Raw genomic sequence first — 14,724 nt, 5'->3', positions numbered from 1 at the left:
CAATTTGTTTGATGAGTCAAATGAGTTGGGTTGTAATGGTTAATGGTTTCAATTGTTTACCCAATTAACCCATCAATTTTTGTAAAATTGAATTAAACCAACTAAAATCTCTAAACCAATATCAATTTAAGCTTAACCAACACATCTAAACCAATTTAATAAAATCAATATTTTTCCAAATTTCTTAAATATACAAGCGATGAAATTGAGAAAAAATAAACTCGTAATTTTTCCACCAAAAAACATAAATCCGTGATTTTCTCGCCAACAAAGTAAACCCGTGATTTTCCCGCCAAAAACGTAAAACCGTGATTTTCCCGCCAAAAACGTAAATCCGTAATTTTCTCGCCAAAAAACAAAACCTGTGATTTTCCCGCCAAAAACGTAAACCCGTAATTTTCCCGCCAACAACGTAAACCCGTGATTTTCCCGACAAAAATGTAAAACCGTGATTTTCCCGCCAAAAACGTAAATCCGTAATTTTCCCGCCAAAAACCAAAACCTGTGATATTCCCGCCAAAAACCAAAACCTGTGATATTCCCGCCAAAAACGTAAACCCGTGATTTTCCCGCCAAAAAACGTAAACCCGTGATTTTCCCGCCAAAAACGTAAACCCGTGATTTTCCCGCCAAAAACGTAAACCCGTAATTTTTCCGCCAAAAACGTAAACTCGTGATTTTCCCGCATAAACGTAAACCCATGATTTTCCCGCCAAAAAACGTAAACCCGTGATTTCCTCGAAAAACTATATGTTAGTATTTATCTAACATCGACATTCTTCGGAAAAATAACATAAAATTATGTGGTGAGTTAAGGTTTCAACTTTCAAATAAGGATGATTTTCTTTTGTTGTGAAAATTATTCAAACATAAAATAGTATTTAAATAATATATTTTAAGAAACTATAATTAGCCTTTGATTAATGAATGTAAATTTTGTACAGTTTTTGGCTCAATTAATGTGCTTTGCAATTTGCACAACCCAATTCTAAGCAAACTACTATTAGAAAAGATTAATTTTATAATAATGCTCAATTGCTCATTGTTGAATGATAGATACCAAATGACTTGAGTTCAGTCAGCTAATTTCAGAAACTAAAATTGGGTGATAAAGTTCACTACAAGTTTGGAGACTACGTAAGAATAGTTAGACCACTTTGTCCTCGTACAATCCACTGCATCTCTAAATTGTGGTACGATACTAGAATTTTGAAAAGCTAAAAATTATAGTACCTAACATAAATTTGTGAAAAAAACAAAAAAAACCTAACATAAATATTGCATACAAATAAAACTCTATATATGCGTTATGCATGCATGTCTAAGAAATTACTATCTCTCTTTTGCTAGTAAGACATGGAAACTCTCAACGTTGATCATGAAGATACTATTTCCTCAGAACAAGAACATCGAGCACATACCAAATCCGACACCGACATGCCTCCGATCTCCGGCGGTAGAGACTTCATTCGACAGTTTGCGGCTGAGTCAAAGAAGTTGTGGTGGCTCGCTGGTCCTGCGATATTCACATCTTTCTGCCAATACTCTCTTGGCGCCGTCACGCAGATCCTCGCCGGACACGTCAACACGCTGGCTTTAGCTGCTGTCTCCATACAGAACTCCGTCATCTCCGGCTTCTCTGTCGGCATTATGGTAATATAATTAGTTACTTTAAGCATACATATCTATGACAAATGTGTAACACATTTTTTAGTTGATCCATTGTTCATAATTTATTCTTTTAAACTTAAAATTGATTTAAGCTTGGGATGGGAAGTGCACTAGCGACGCTTTGTGGGCAAGCGTACGGAGCAGGGCAACTAGAGATGATGGGAATATATCTTCAGAGGTCTTGGATCATCCTTAACTCTTGTGCCCTTCTTCTTTGTCTTTTTTACGTGTTTGCCACTCCACTGTTGAGTCTCCTCGGACAGTCTCCGGAGATCTCTAAAGCAGCCGGGAAATTCTCCCTCTGGATGATTCCTCAGCTCTTTGCTTACGCTGTTAACTTCGCCACCGCCAAGTTCTTGCAGGTAACAACATCAAAATCAGTTTACTTGAGGTAAATTCAAGTTGTTTGGTTATGAGATTGATTAATTATTATAGGCACAAAGCAAAGTGATTGCGATGGCGGTTATAGCAGCGACTGTGCTGTTACAGCACACTCTATTGAGTTGGTTGCTGATGCTGAAACTTAGATGGGGAATGGCCGGAGGAGCCGTTGTATTGAATATGTCGTGGTGGTTAATAGATGTTACTCAAATAGTTTATATTTGTGGTGGTTCTTCTGGCAGAGCTTGGTCAGGGCTCTCTTGGATGGCGTTCAAGAATCTCAGAGGCTTTGCAAGATTGTCTCTTGCCTCTGCAGTCATGGTTTGGTGAGATATCGGAACACTTTGGAGTCAGATCGATACATAAATGGTTCATTGATGGGTACACCTAGTGACTTGCTGTTTGTTGGTTTCAGCCTAGAGGTTTGGTATTTCATGGCGTTGATTCTGTTTGCGGGTTACCTCAAGAACCCTCAAGTCTCTGTAGCTGCTCTTTCGATATGGTGAGTTCTAAGTCCCTGTGAAAGCTTCTGTTTTGGTTAGGAACGGAATTAACGGTTTGGTTATAGCATGAACATATTGGGATGGCCGATCATGGTGGCCTTTGGCTTCAATGCGGCTGTGAGGTATATCACAAAGTCTCTTAACAGAAAAGAAAAAAAAAAGCTTAATGATTGGAAAAAATGATGTGTTATATGTGCAGTGTAAGAGAGTCGAATGAGCTAGGAGCTGAACACCCAAGAAGAGCAAAGTTCTTATTGATAGTGGCTATGATAACTTCTGTATCGATCGGAATTGTGATATCAGTGACTCTCATTGTGTTGCGAGACAAGTATCCAGCAATGTTCTCAGATGATGAAGAAGTGAGAGTACTCGTGAAGCAGCTGACTCCGTTGCTGGCTCTCACCATCGTCATCAACAACATTCAGCCTGTTCTTTCTGGTAGTTTCTCTAACAACACTCAAAAACCCTAGGCTGCTTAAATTTAGCATGATTGTGTATAAGACAAAATGTGTTTTGGTTTTTGATATTGGTACAAAAGGTGTAGCTGTTGGAGCTGGATGGCAAGGCATTGTTGCATATGTGAACATTGGGTGTTACTATCTATGTGGTATACCAATCGGTCTTGTGCTCGGCTACAAGATGGAACTTGGAGTGAAGGTAAGTAAAATCTCGAAATCTAACCTTAATAAAGAACTTGCATACATGATAAGCTTCAAGTTGATATAAACACACACACAACTACAGGGGATATGGACAGGAATGCTAACGGGAACAGTAGTTCAAACATCTGTTCTACTTTTCATTATCTATAGAACCAACTGGAAGAAAGAGGTAAAGAAGCAATTGTCAAATTCTAGTATCAGTTTCAGTGTTTGTGTATTAAAGTTTATGCAAAATGTCCAGGCTTCATTAGCAGAAGCTAGAATAAAAAAATGGGGAGACCAATCAAACAAAAGAGAAGAGATCGATCTCTGTGAAGAAGATGAAAACAATTCAAATGGTGAAAACAATCACAGGAAATGATCATTAAACAAGTCATTGCAGATTCGTAATAAACAAAACAACCATCCCAGAAGAAGAATCAGTTATTCCCAAATTGATCAAGCTAAGCTAAGACTTTGTTGTAAGAATCTAAACACTATTGTGACATTGAGTTTGAGGTTTACCCAGACATAATCTTTGAAACCAGTGAACATAACACGCAATGATCTTGAAGAACATGACAACATTGCAAATGCAGAGATGAATCAGATCACACAAATAATCCCAAAATTTCCAAATAATACGAAGCAAATTATATAATCCAATACCATAGATTAAAAGATCTCTGATTCCAAAATCCAACAAAGCTGAGTTCAATAACATGAAATAAATTAAAAAGAGACTGAATTGAAAAAAAAAACTAAGCAGTGAGAACAACAGCACCACCAGCTTCCTTAATCTTCTTCTCAGCAGTCTTAGAGATAAGCTTAGCCTTCACAACGAAAGGTTTGTTCTCAGGCAAATGACCTTTCCCCAAAACCTTGAAGAAACCATGCTGCGTCACATCGATCAACGGAACATTATCCTTGCTCGATTTCGCCTTCACGTCTTCAGGAACAAGTGACCATAGCTTGTCCAGGTTCACGATTGGGCAAAAGAACTTGTTACGAAGCTTGTGGAAATACCTCATACCAACTTTCCCGAAGTAACCTGGATGGTACTTGTCGAAGAGGATCCTGTGGTGATGCATACCTCCTGCGTTTCCACGACCTCCGGGATGCTTACGGTGCTTACCGATACGTCCATGTCCGGCGCTGACGTGACCTCTCTTCTTTCTGTTCTTCTTCAACGCCGTCGCCATTTTAGTATCAGATCTAGGGTTTTGAACCAGAAATGATCTTAAAGGGTTTTTATATAGAGAGGATTTAGCAGCTAGGGTTTTCGGAGAAACAGAGATAGTGTATTGTCTTTTGGGCTTTTTAATAATTTGGCCCAATTATACCACAGGTTATTTATGTTATTAAATTGGGCTATGAGGCCCATTATATGAATCCCTAATATCAGGTTTAGTTAACCACTTCACTTTTGAGTTTTTCGACGACAGTTGATCGGCGCCGTCCTTGACAGCTTCTCCTTCTTCTTTTTCTTCACTCATAAACCCTAAAGTCTCGCCCGAAAGCTAAACCCTTTAGCTATTTTCAAGCTTCACCGGGAAAGATGCAACACGATGAGGTTATATGGCAGGTCATTAGGCACAAGCACTGTAGTTACATGGCCAAGTATGTATTTTTTATCCTCACTTGTTAGCTTTCAATTTTCATTTGTAGCTCAATTTGTTGATGGGTTTGTTTTGTTCTCTTTTGCTTTTCTAGAATCGAAACTGGAATCTTTTGCAGAAACCAATATAATGTAACAGGAATCTGTAATCGAAGCTCTTGCCCTCTTGCTAATAGCCGATACGCCACTATCCGTGACCATGATGGTAATTTTTAGAAAAGTGTCAATCTTTGAGCTGATTCTGTGTGTTGGAATAGTTAGGATTGGGTGTTGATTTAGTTTACGTAGTAAAGGGCAATTAGAAAGATGTTTCTTTTGAGTTTAGTGTTGTTGTGGTGGTTTCTTACAAATGGATTTTCTTGTGTTGTTGTTGTTTATACAGGAGTGTTTTATTTATATATGAAGACTATTGAGAGAGCTCACATGCCAAATAAATTGTGGGAGAGAGTTAAGCTGCCTGTAAACTATGAGAAGGCTCTTGAAATGATTGACAAACACTTGGTGAGCTTGAGATTTATTGCCACAGTTTATTTCTTTACTCTTCTTCTTCATTAGCAATGTCAATGTCTTATGATCTGGGAGGGTTTTAATTATTTTCTTTCTTACGTGTGGCAGTTGTACTGGCCCAAGTTGTTGCAGCATAAGGTTAAACAAAGACTGACTAAAATGACTCAGATGCGTATTCGTATGAGGAAACTTGCTCTGAAAACAAGGTCTTGTCCTCTTCTGGTTTTTGTTTGTGGAGTTTGGTATCTTGTTTGATTTACATGTGTCTAATTCTTTTCTTGTTCTGATTAATTATTTGGTACTTTTGTTTTTGAATAACAGGGAGGTAGTAGTCACTACGCCTAGGAGGCAAATAAAGAGGGAGTCGAGAAGAGAGGAAAAGGCTATAAAAGCAGCTCAGTTGGATAAGGTCACGATTTGTTGTTTTTGGGTTTTGATTTTTACTTGCTTCACTCTAGTTCTGAGGTTTTCATGATAGTTTTGATTCTTTTTTTACAGGCTATTGAAACCGAGTTGATGGAACGTTTGAAGAAAGGCATTTACCCTACTGAAATATACAATTTATCTGACAGTGTGTTTAACAAACTGCTTGATAGAGAAATCGAAACCAACGACGAAGTTGAGAAAGAAGAGGAGGAGGTACTTTTGTAAAAGCCGTGTAATTTTGGTAGTCCATCAAATCTAGATGCAACATCTTTCTACTGATCTTCATTCATTAACGTATATCTCAGGAAGGAGTGATTGAATATGTTGAAGGCGATGATGAACTCGAAGCAGAGGAAGAAGAAGACATGGAAGACTTCTCTGGTCTTCCATCTAAGGAGTCTTACCTTGAAGGTGATGATCATGGTAATATTCATCTCCTTCCTGTTTCTTACAATTTCCACTCAATAATTGAATCCATGTATTTTGAGAAACTATTTTAACCCGATCGTGAACTCTCTACAGACTCAGATGACGAGGATGACGATGATGCTGAAGAACAAGTTGTGATTCATAAAAAGGGAAGAGCTTTAAAGAAGTCTGATGATAATGGAAAAGCAAAGAAGAAACCAAGAGTAGTTGTTGAGGTGAGAGATTCCACAAGATTGCTTAAATAATTTGCAAGGATACTTTTGTGTTTACGATTTCGATGGTTTCTTACATATATGTATGTCTTTTTTAGGTTGAGCAAGAAGATGCAGACACAAGAAGATCCCTGAAAAGCCTTAAAATTTGAGAAAGATTGTGAAAGTTTTTGATACTTAATGATGAAAAAGGTAAAAACTTCTTCAGTTGAGAGGCCTTTGGTTTTGTAGAATTTCTACCTTTATCTTGTAAAAGCTTAATATGTTCTTACATTTTAAATTATAAACCATTTTATATTCAAGTTACAATTTAGTTTTGGATATTGTTACTGAAAACTTGAAAACAAGAGGCCTTGTTTGAATGAATTTTGATGTATCAATTATTAAAACTGGATGAATTTTTTGTTAGATATTAGAAACTTTGAAGTTAAAATTATTAGAAGCTTTGAAGTGAAAATTAGTGTACGTTTTAGCAGATTTTTGGATACATCTATATTATTATTTTCGGTTTTATGTCTTTTCTATTTTTTTTAATATATACTTATTATTGAAAAATATGAATTTCATTTGAAGATAAATAAAAAAAGTCAAATTTACAATAATCCTACACAGAGCAAAATAATTGGAAAATGATATATTTACAGTAAATTACCGACTTAATGTATTCAACAGTCAGTTACAAATTATGAAAAATGGACAATTAACATATTTTTACCAGAGCACAGAAAATGGACAATAGACATTAGGCAGACAGAAATAGAAAGAATCTAAAATCTATAGATAATAATGATTCTAAATGCAGAATCATAGTTTCATCGTTCTCTCTCACAACAAAAAAAAAAACTCTAAACCCCTAAACCAAATCAACGAAGATGTCAAGTTTTTTTACTGGTAAAGATGATTCAGCTGTGGAGGAACTTCTTTCACAAGCTAAAGATCAATACGTTCTTGAACAAGTCGCCAAAATCAACTGTTCAGGCTTCACCGACGACACTGCTCTTCCCACTAATCCCGAAACCCGTTTACGTCGTCTCAAATCTCTTCCGGTTTCTCGAACCGACTCGGTTTCGTCTTCCCCGAAGAAACTTCTCTCTCACTCCAATAGCATGGCAAGTCACCCTGAGAAGAAGTATCGTGGAAACGTTTCCTCAGTTTCTTCTTTTTCCATCCAAGTTGGAAAGTCTTGTCCTTTAGATTCATCTGTTGAGGAAACACAGATTTTCTCGAAAACCAAACGTAATCAGAGTGTGAAGTCACGAGGTGGGCTTGGAGAATCTTCAGGTTCTAAGAGAATTGGTTCGAGTTCATCGAGATTTTCTTGTGGAAACGTGTCCTCTACCGGTTCGAGTTCCTCGAGGTTTTCTCGAGAAGGTAACATCTCGACTGCAACAAAAACCCTGAAGCTTCCATGCTAAAGAAAAATCAAGAACCAGCTCAACTTCATATACTTCAATTGATTTAGCTTCACCATCATCTGACCAATACCAAAAAGAAAGATCGAACCGGAAATCAAAGTTATTAAGATCATGGTTTGATAAGTTATCTCCAGCACAAGCCATGGGTTGCTTAAGACTTACTCGAGACTAATCATAACCTAACAGCAAAAAAAAGCAACAGAGAGCAGCAAAAAAAGCCGTCAAAAGGTTAAGAAGATTGAGGTCAGAATCAAAATTTAATCAACTACTAGGAATGTTGTTTTGACGACCATTACTAGTTTCATATAACAACTAAACATTTTTTTGGATTTAGATTTGCATCATGTACTCACACAACATGATGAAATTTAGTATAAGGAAGATTTTTTTTTTCTTCTGACATTTATAAACCACATGTTTATATTTGTGAGATTGTGAAAACAAATTACATGTGTCACTACCTTCTATGTAAAAAATGCATTATCTTATGGACACCACCAACAACCATCAACATGTACATTACCTTTTGTATGGTCTCAAAAAGTATACATAAATAGAAAAATTAGATTAATCTTAACGTCAAATATTTGACTATCCAAAGCTTAAATTATATATTTTGATAACCAAATGATCCAAAACTTAAATGTCAAATATTTTTTACTATTAAAAAAAATCTATTCAACAGGATTTATTTCCAATTTTTCACCATTTAACATACATAGAATTTAACCATAAATTTTTCACCATAATTAGTTTGAAAAATAATTATATATAGAATTTAACATTTATATGTAAGAGATTTATGTTTTATTGTCTTTCCTTATTAATTGTTACTTGTAGCTAAATTAACCAAAAGTCTCTCTTAATTAATATTATTTTCTATAGAAAGGCTTCTTCTTCTTCTGCTCTCAAACAGTACTTTGAACATTCTCTCTCTCTCTTTTATCTCTGAGATTGCTTCTTCGCTATTGCTCAATTCTCTCTCTCACCTAACCCTAATTATTCATTATTCCTGAGATTCATCGGCGATGAGTTCGGAGGAAGCCAAGGTCGTTGGTAAGTCTCCGGTTGATTTCTCTTTCAATTTCATCATTCCTTCTCGTAGATTGAATTTTGAGATCTAGGGGTTTTTATGTTGTTGTAGTGATTCGATTTGTTTCCGAGATTTTTTTAATGAGAATGTGATCGGATCCATGGTCTCGATTAGGTATATATCTGATCTGTAAAATGATTTGATTTGGGGGCGATATTTATAAGAGCTTGATTTTGTGATGTAGTTCCGAGGAACTTTAGATTGTTGGAAGAGCTTGAAAGAGGTGAGAAAGGTATTGGAGATGGTACTGTTAGCTATGGAATGGATGATGCTGATGATATTTATATGCAATCTTGGACTGGCACCATTCTTGGTCCTCCTAATGTATGTATCTCTCTATCGATCTCTGAGTTTTGTTTTAGATTTATCTGTGTTTGATAGAGTAAAGATGCAATTTTTAACACTTTTGTGAGAGAATTGTTGGTATAGTGTTTTAGTGTTCAAACATTTTTTAGATATGCTTTGGAGTTTTCTTCTACTTTTTGTCTCTCTGTTTTGGGTGCGTTTCTGAAGTAACTAGTAGTTGTGTGGCTGTTTCTCGAATGGATATAACCGTTGGCTGTGTTATCTAAGACCCTTTACTCCAAATGGTATGTAGTGACATTTCTTGATTACTATTGATTAGAGTGGACAAAAAGGAAGGAAATTGTTGGTTTGTGCTTTTGGATTTTGAGAAGATTGATGTTTTTTGTTTGGTGATGAACGAATATCAGACTGCATATGAAGGGAAAATCTTTCAGCTGAAGCTTTTCTGTGGTAAGGAGTACCCTGAAAGTCCACCGACTGTGAGGTTCCAGACCCGGATAAACATGGCTTGTGTTAACCCAGAAACTGGAGTGGTAATAACCTTTGACATCACTGCTGTTATATATGTGTGTGTGTGTGTGGATATTTGCTTAGTCTGACAAGTTGTTTCGAAATATGAAATCAGGTTGAACCGAGTCTCTTCCCTATGCTCACTAACTGGCGGCGAGAATATACAATGGAGGACATACTGGTTAAGCTGAAAAAAGAAATGATGACTTCGCATAACCGGAAGTTAGCTCAACCCCCGGAAGGTAATTTCTCTAGTTTGCAAAACCCAAATTCGGTTTATAATTACTGTCATGGATTAGTGGGGATGACTTGATAAGATATCACTTTCTGGTTTAAACATCTTTGATAGACAAACTTGGACAATTCCTGGAACACTTGGATTGTTGACATAAGAACATCGTGCTCTAATCAAAGTATTGTTTCTCCAGGTAACGAGGAAGCTAGGGCAGATCCAAAAGGACCAGCTAAATGTTGTGTGATGTGAAGAGAGGTTGGTGGGAATCAGCTATTTGTATTAATAGAAGGAACAGTGTATATAAAACATCATTTGAAGCTTTGAAATTCCCTACAACTTCCTAATGTTATAGTCTTGTTTGAGAATATATATATGTCCGCCAAAAACAGTTGATGATTATTTTAATAAACCTCATCTCTACTTTCTCTTCTTAGTTCTTTACATGAGTCCTAAGTTGTTCTTTGGATTCCCCAGTTTGCTGTGAAAAAGAGGGTTAGTTTTTGCTGCTGTTATTTCACTGATGAAGACAGAACATTTAAGGTCAGATTGATGAATGAACAAGGAGAATTTGAGTAGAGATTGGTACCGTGTAATTGAAGAAAGGGATAATAGTGAAATAAAAATGGAAAGTAACAAGAAATCTAAACTGTAAAAGAGACTCACATTTTCTGATCCTTTTGGTATGAAATGTGGAATGCGTCTACGCATGAGAAGACATGTCCAAGACACATACATAAAGAGAGACACACACACAAACGCCTCTATCCACATTTTATTTTCCGATCGAATCTTTGTTTATGTATCACCTAAGCTGATAAGAAAGCTTATGTGTTAATTTTAGTGTTGTGTAATCTCTCCTAAACTCCAATCTCTGATAAATTTCTCATGTCTCAACAGCCTGAAGCGCCTTCCTCTGTTTCCTCCAAGTCCAAAGGTTATTCATGAATCAATTTGAACATGGCTCCAATCTGATATTATTTACTTTTAAGGATTCTGTAACACATCAACTATACATTTAGTAAGATAAGAACAACAAATAGGTTGAAATGTTAGTTAATAATGTAGTTTTCTTGTTCTTTTTATAAGTTGAAATTAAGAAAGGGTCTATGCATGGAAACATATTTTTGGGGTTATATTGTTCTGTAGGAAGATAAACAGTTGAGGAAGGAAAGACTGCATTGGAGAAACATGTGTCCTTCTTTGACCGAAACGGTGACGGCATTGTTTATCCATGAGAAACCTACCAAGGTAACATACATAATTAAGTCATAAAATATGAACAAGATTTTGATGTGTTGCTTATTCTTATCTTTAACTTAAACAAACATAATTAAATCGTTGATGTATACCCAAAAAGGGATTTAGAGCACTCGGGACAGGGCGTTTCATGTCGGCTTTTGTTGCTGTCTTCTTCAACATGGGACTCAGCCAGAAAACTCGTCCGGTACTAACTAATACTACTTCTCTTTTTTTGTTTCTCCACTCTTGGTTTTGCATGCGATCAAGGATACCATAAGTTAAGAAATTCAACGGCTAAACCGGAATATACTAATAAAAGAAGAAGGAAATATGAATGAATATTTTGATTTTGTTTCTAGGGTTGATTATGCAAACAATCTATATAGGTTCAACTATTCGGATATATCTTACCATTGTTTTTGAAACCATTTGTATGCACGGTAGTGACAACCGACGTCTACGACAAAGACGGAAGGTTTCTTAATTTCCTTGACATCTTTTGTTAAAAGTTAAAACCTAATTACAAAATCTAACTTTACAAAAGTGTAATTACTTCTATCTCCTAAATTTTACAGATTTGTGGAATCAAAATTCGAGGAGATATTCAACAAGCATGCTCGCACACATAAAGATGCTCTCACTGCAAAGGAAATTAAACAAATGCTTAAGACTAACAGAGAACCTTACGATTTCATCGGATGGTTCGTTGTTTATAAATTAAACAAATTAAATTATAATCACAACGTAACGTATCATTCAGATTTTCATTGTAAAAAAATATACATATTGCACGATATGCTTATACCTAATTATATCACAGGCTTTCAGATTTTATAGAATGGAAAATATTACATACGTTAGCTCAAGACAATGGTTTGTTGACGGAAGATGCAGTAAGAGGCGTCTACGATGGTAGCCTTTTCCAACAACTGGAGAAAAAAAGATCATCTTCTTCATCTCGTGGCAAGAAACAAAAACTACCTTAAATGCGTGAATCTTCTTATATTACTATGTGGAGATCAAATGACTTGTGGTTTATATAATTTGGAGATCAAATAAATTTTGTAATGAATAAATTTGTATAATTTGGATATCAAATCATATTTAAATCATTATATTGACAAAAATATGCGATCAACAACAACAACAAAAAATCATTCAAACACTTATGAAAAAGTACACTTCATTTAGATTAAAATACATGGTTGTATAAGCCCGTTTTATCATCTAACGATAATTTAAATTCTAAAATTTCTAAACTAGAGAAACAAAATGTTATCATTTTTAGCTATATATATATATATATATATATATAGCTAAGAATAAATGACATAAAGAGGATTTAAGTAGATAGTACCGTGTAAGCCAAGAAAGGGGTTATAATGTCAATTAAATTTATAAGAGGGGAAAAAATCAGTAAGAGTCTCACACTTTGTGATCTTGTTGTTATAACAAGGAATGCGTCTACGCATGTCAATACATGTCCAAGACACATAAATACAAACACACACACAAAAACCTCTATCGACTTTATCTTGGATCGAATCTTTGGTTTATGTATAAGTATAACTAACACAACACCTAACAATAGATATAAAAAATAAGTAACCAAGAAAATAAGTAACGGCTTCTTCGATCATTTATATGTTTATCCTAAACTAATAAGAAAGCTTGTGATAATTTCAGTGTTCTCACTCTCATCTCCAATCTGTGATATATTTCTCATGTCTCATCAGACAGTAGCGCTAGCCTCTAAGGCTAAGTCTCCTAAACCCAAAAGTAAAGTGTTCACGACCCATTTAGCATGCCCACATGTATCATTTGAGCATGGCTCCAATTTTTCAAATTAATTTAGAAAATTTAAATATGCATATAACTTGGTTGATATATATACATATAAGAATAACAAAGTATGCATAAGATTTACGTATAGGTTGAAAAGGTCCTTATATATTTTTTCTTTTAAATTCTTAACATTTTTGGAATGTTTTTTTGTTTTTGTTTTTGTGAGTCGAAAAAGGGTCTATGCATGGAAACATATTTGTGGGATTATGTTGTTTATGTAGGAGGAAAGTTAGATAAGGAAAAAATGACTGCATTGGAGAAACATGTTTCCTTCTTCGACAGGAACAAAGACGGCACCGTTTATCCATGGGAAACCTACCAAGGTACGTTACATACACAATTAGCTAAGTGTTGAAAAACTTTTGACAAAATAAATGTTAAGTAATAATATATTAACGAGATTTTGATATATTATTCTGGTTAACTTTACAAACATATTTAATTCGTTGATGTATGTATATGGAAAAAAGGATTTAGAGCGCTCGGGACAGGGCGTCTTTTGGCGGCTTTTGTTGCTATATTCATCAACATGGGACTCAGCAAGAAAACTCGTCCGGTACCAATTATAACACTTCGCTTTCCTTTTCGTTTTTTTCCTTCTCCACTCTTGGTTTTGCATTGCGATTAAGCATATGTGAAAAAATTTAACGGCTAAACCGATATATTAAGAAAGCAAGAAGGAAATGTGAATGAGTATTTAATTAGTTGGTTGATTAGTTTTTGTTTCTAGGTTTAATTATGCAAACAATCTATATATATATATATGTTAAACTATGCGGATATATTTTACCATTGTTTTTTGAAGCCATAGTGATTGGTGATTAGGGAAAGGGATTCTCGCCGTTGTTTCCAATAGACGTGAAGAATAGTCACCTTTGCATGCACGGTAGTGACACCGACGTCTATGACGATGACGGAAGGTTTTTTTTCATCTCTTCCTTGGCATCTTTTTCTTTTGTTAATGTAATAATGTACATGTGTGTGTTTTTGTACGTAATTACAAAATCCAACTTTACAAAAGTGTAGTTACTTATCGCCTAAATTTTACAGATTTGTGGAATCAAAATTCGAGGAAATATTCAACAAGCATGCTCGCACACATAAAGATGCTCTCACTGCAGAGGAAATTCAAAAAATGCTTAAGACTAACAGGGATCCTTTCGATATCACAGGATGGTTCGTTGTTTCTGAATTATTTCAAACGAATTAAATTATAGTCACAACGTAACGTATCATTCCGATTTTCGTAAAAAACAATATACATATGGCACGATGCTTATACGGTTATACCTAAGTATTATCTCTGTACAGGCTTTCAGATTATGGAGAATGGAAAATATTACATACGTTAGCTCAAGACAAAAATGGTTTGTTATCGGAAAAGAGCGTCAGGGCCATCTACGATGGTAGCCTTTTCCACCAACTGGAGAAAAAAAGATCTTCTTCTTCTTCTCGTGGCAAGAAACAAAAACTACCATAAATGTTTACATGAATCTTCTTATATTATTATGTGGAGATCACATAACATTCTTGGTTTATAATTATATAATTTTGTCAAATAACTTTTGTAATGAATAATTACATAGATCAAACACTCTTTAAATAATTATTGTGTATATTGAAAAAAAAAAACTTATCAAAGTATACTTCATTTAAGATATAAGTACCCGGTTGAATAAGCCGGTTTATCATC

General features: G+C 35.2%; 7 protein-coding genes across 12 annotated transcripts; 6 read left to right on the top strand and 1 right to left on the bottom strand.

The window, feature by feature from the left end:
• Window positions 1-1,356: 1,356 nt before the first annotated feature.
• AT1G23300 (MATE efflux family protein) lies at window positions 1,357-4,466 on the top strand (the record flags this gene model as incomplete). Its single annotated transcript, NM_102179.2, has 9 exons — window positions 1,357-1,653; window positions 1,764-2,033; window positions 2,107-2,378; window positions 2,468-2,554; window positions 2,621-2,677; window positions 2,755-2,993; window positions 3,094-3,212; window positions 3,300-3,386; window positions 3,459-4,466. The coding sequence occupies 9 exons, from the start codon at window positions 1,357-1,359 to the stop codon at window positions 3,576-3,578; spliced, it is 1,548 nt and encodes a 515-aa protein (NP_173744.1). The 3' UTR covers window positions 3,579-4,466.
• RPL27AB (Ribosomal protein L18e/L15 superfamily protein) lies at window positions 3,666-4,480 on the bottom strand. The gene has a single exon (NM_102178.3). The coding sequence runs from the start codon at window positions 4,396-4,398 to the stop codon at window positions 3,958-3,960; it is 441 nt and encodes a 146-aa protein (NP_173743.1). The 5' UTR covers window positions 4,399-4,480; the 3' UTR covers window positions 3,666-3,957.
• A 129-nt stretch (window positions 4,481-4,609) lies between these two features.
• AT1G23280 (MAK16 protein-like protein) lies at window positions 4,610-6,797 on the top strand. The gene is made up of 9 exons (NM_102177.3): window positions 4,610-4,816; window positions 4,910-5,019; window positions 5,197-5,315; window positions 5,430-5,527; window positions 5,643-5,730; window positions 5,820-5,960; window positions 6,053-6,170; window positions 6,270-6,391; window positions 6,487-6,797. The coding sequence occupies exons 1-9, from the start codon at window positions 4,755-4,757 to the stop codon at window positions 6,538-6,540; spliced, it is 912 nt and encodes a 303-aa protein (NP_173742.1). The 5' UTR covers window positions 4,610-4,754; the 3' UTR covers window positions 6,541-6,797.
• A 463-nt stretch (window positions 6,798-7,260) lies between these two features.
• Window positions 7,261-7,803, top strand: AT1G23270 (uncharacterized protein; the record flags this gene model as incomplete). Its single annotated transcript, NM_102176.1, has 1 exon — window positions 7,261-7,803. One exon carries the CDS (start codon window positions 7,261-7,263, stop codon window positions 7,801-7,803), a length of 543 nt encoding a protein of 180 aa, NP_173741.1.
• Window positions 7,804-8,679: 876 nt separating this feature from the next.
• MMZ1 (MMS ZWEI homologue 1) lies at window positions 8,680-10,551 on the top strand. Of its 2 annotated transcripts, none has more exons than NM_102175.4 (5): window positions 8,680-8,859; window positions 9,081-9,220; window positions 9,610-9,735; window positions 9,828-9,954; window positions 10,141-10,551. In NM_102175.4, the coding sequence occupies exons 1-5, from the start codon at window positions 8,832-8,834 to the stop codon at window positions 10,194-10,196; spliced, it is 477 nt and encodes a 158-aa protein (NP_564191.1). In that variant the 5' UTR covers window positions 8,680-8,831; the 3' UTR covers window positions 10,197-10,551. The 2 variants fall into 2 exon arrangements, with proteins under 2 accessions (NP_564191.1, NP_001320610.1); NM_001332597.1 differs by having other exon boundaries at window positions 8,682-9,010; window positions 10,141-10,435.
• An 83-nt stretch (window positions 10,552-10,634) lies between these two features.
• On the top strand, window positions 10,635-12,278 carry AT1G23250 (Caleosin-related family protein; the record flags this gene model as incomplete). 2 transcript variants are annotated; one of them, NM_102174.5, is made up of 7 exons in its annotated part: window positions 10,635-10,645; window positions 10,845-10,881; window positions 11,094-11,195; window positions 11,305-11,391; window positions 11,573-11,661; window positions 11,762-11,887; window positions 12,007-12,278. In NM_102174.5, the coding sequence occupies 7 exons, from the start codon at window positions 10,635-10,637 to the stop codon at window positions 12,170-12,172; spliced, it is 618 nt and encodes a 205-aa protein (NP_173739.4). In that variant the 3' UTR covers window positions 12,173-12,278. The 2 variants fall into 2 exon arrangements, with proteins under 2 accessions (NP_173739.4, NP_001322269.1); NM_001332596.1 differs by lacking the exons at window positions 10,635-10,645; window positions 10,845-10,881 and having other exon boundaries at window positions 10,975-11,195; window positions 12,007-12,225.
• Window positions 12,279-12,767: 489 nt separating this feature from the next.
• On the top strand, window positions 12,768-14,703 carry AT1G23240 (Caleosin-related family protein). 4 transcript variants are annotated; one of them, NM_102173.4, is made up of 6 exons: window positions 12,770-12,965; window positions 13,253-13,354; window positions 13,502-13,587; window positions 13,857-13,951; window positions 14,082-14,207; window positions 14,343-14,703. In NM_102173.4, exons 1-6 carry the CDS (start codon window positions 12,911-12,913, stop codon window positions 14,509-14,511), a joined length of 633 nt encoding a protein of 210 aa, NP_173738.2. In that variant the 5' UTR covers window positions 12,770-12,910; the 3' UTR covers window positions 14,512-14,703. The 4 variants fall into 4 exon arrangements, with proteins under 4 accessions (NP_973892.1, NP_173738.2, NP_001320525.1 ...); NM_001123867.1 differs by lacking the exon at window positions 12,770-12,965 and adding an exon at window positions 13,103-13,128 and having other exon boundaries at window positions 14,343-14,690; NM_001332595.1 differs by having other exon boundaries at window positions 12,770-13,354.
• Window positions 14,704-14,724: the final 21 nt, after the last annotated feature.

The sequence above is a fragment of the Arabidopsis thaliana genome (assembly GCF_000001735.4).
Source record: "Arabidopsis thaliana chromosome 1 sequence".
Taxonomy (NCBI): Eukaryota; Viridiplantae; Streptophyta; class Magnoliopsida; order Brassicales; family Brassicaceae; genus Arabidopsis; species Arabidopsis thaliana.
Note: the sequence above shows the minus strand (reverse complement) of the source record. Positions and strands in the feature narration are given on the sequence as shown.

Excerpts from the sequence above, each read along its gene's own strand:
- AT1G23240 (NM_001332595.1), top strand. The coding sequence starts at position 13,171 with ATGTTTTTTTGTTTTTGTTTTTGTGAGTCGAAAAAGGGTCTATGCATG. Across the intron at positions 13,588-13,856 it reads TCAGCAAGAAAACTCGTCCG|GGAAAGGGATTCTCGCCGTT; the intron begins GTACCAATTATA and ends ATTGGTGATTAG. Across the intron at positions 13,952-14,081 it reads GTCTATGACGATGACGGAAG|ATTTGTGGAATCAAAATTCG; the intron begins GTTTTTTTTCAT and ends TAAATTTTACAG.
- MMZ1 (NM_102175.4), top strand. The coding sequence starts at position 8,832 with ATGAGTTCGGAGGAAGCCAAGGTCGTTG. Across the intron at positions 9,736-9,827 it reads TTAACCCAGAAACTGGAGTG|GTTGAACCGAGTCTCTTCCC; the intron begins GTAATAACCTTT and ends ATATGAAATCAG. Across the intron at positions 9,955-10,140 it reads GTTAGCTCAACCCCCGGAAG|GTAACGAGGAAGCTAGGGCA; the intron begins GTAATTTCTCTA and ends TTGTTTCTCCAG.
- AT1G23280 (NM_102177.3), top strand. The coding sequence starts at position 4,755 with ATGCAACACGATGAGGTTATATGGCAGGTCATTAGGCACAAGCACTGT. Across the intron at positions 5,528-5,642 it reads AAACTTGCTCTGAAAACAAG|GGAGGTAGTAGTCACTACGC; the intron begins GTCTTGTCCTCT and ends TTTGAATAACAG. Across the intron at positions 5,961-6,052 it reads TTGAGAAAGAAGAGGAGGAG|GAAGGAGTGATTGAATATGT; the intron begins GTACTTTTGTAA and ends CGTATATCTCAG.
- RPL27AB (NM_102178.3), bottom strand. The coding sequence starts at position 4,398 with ATGGCGACGGCGTTGAAGAAGAACAGAAAGAAGAGAGGTCACGTCAGC.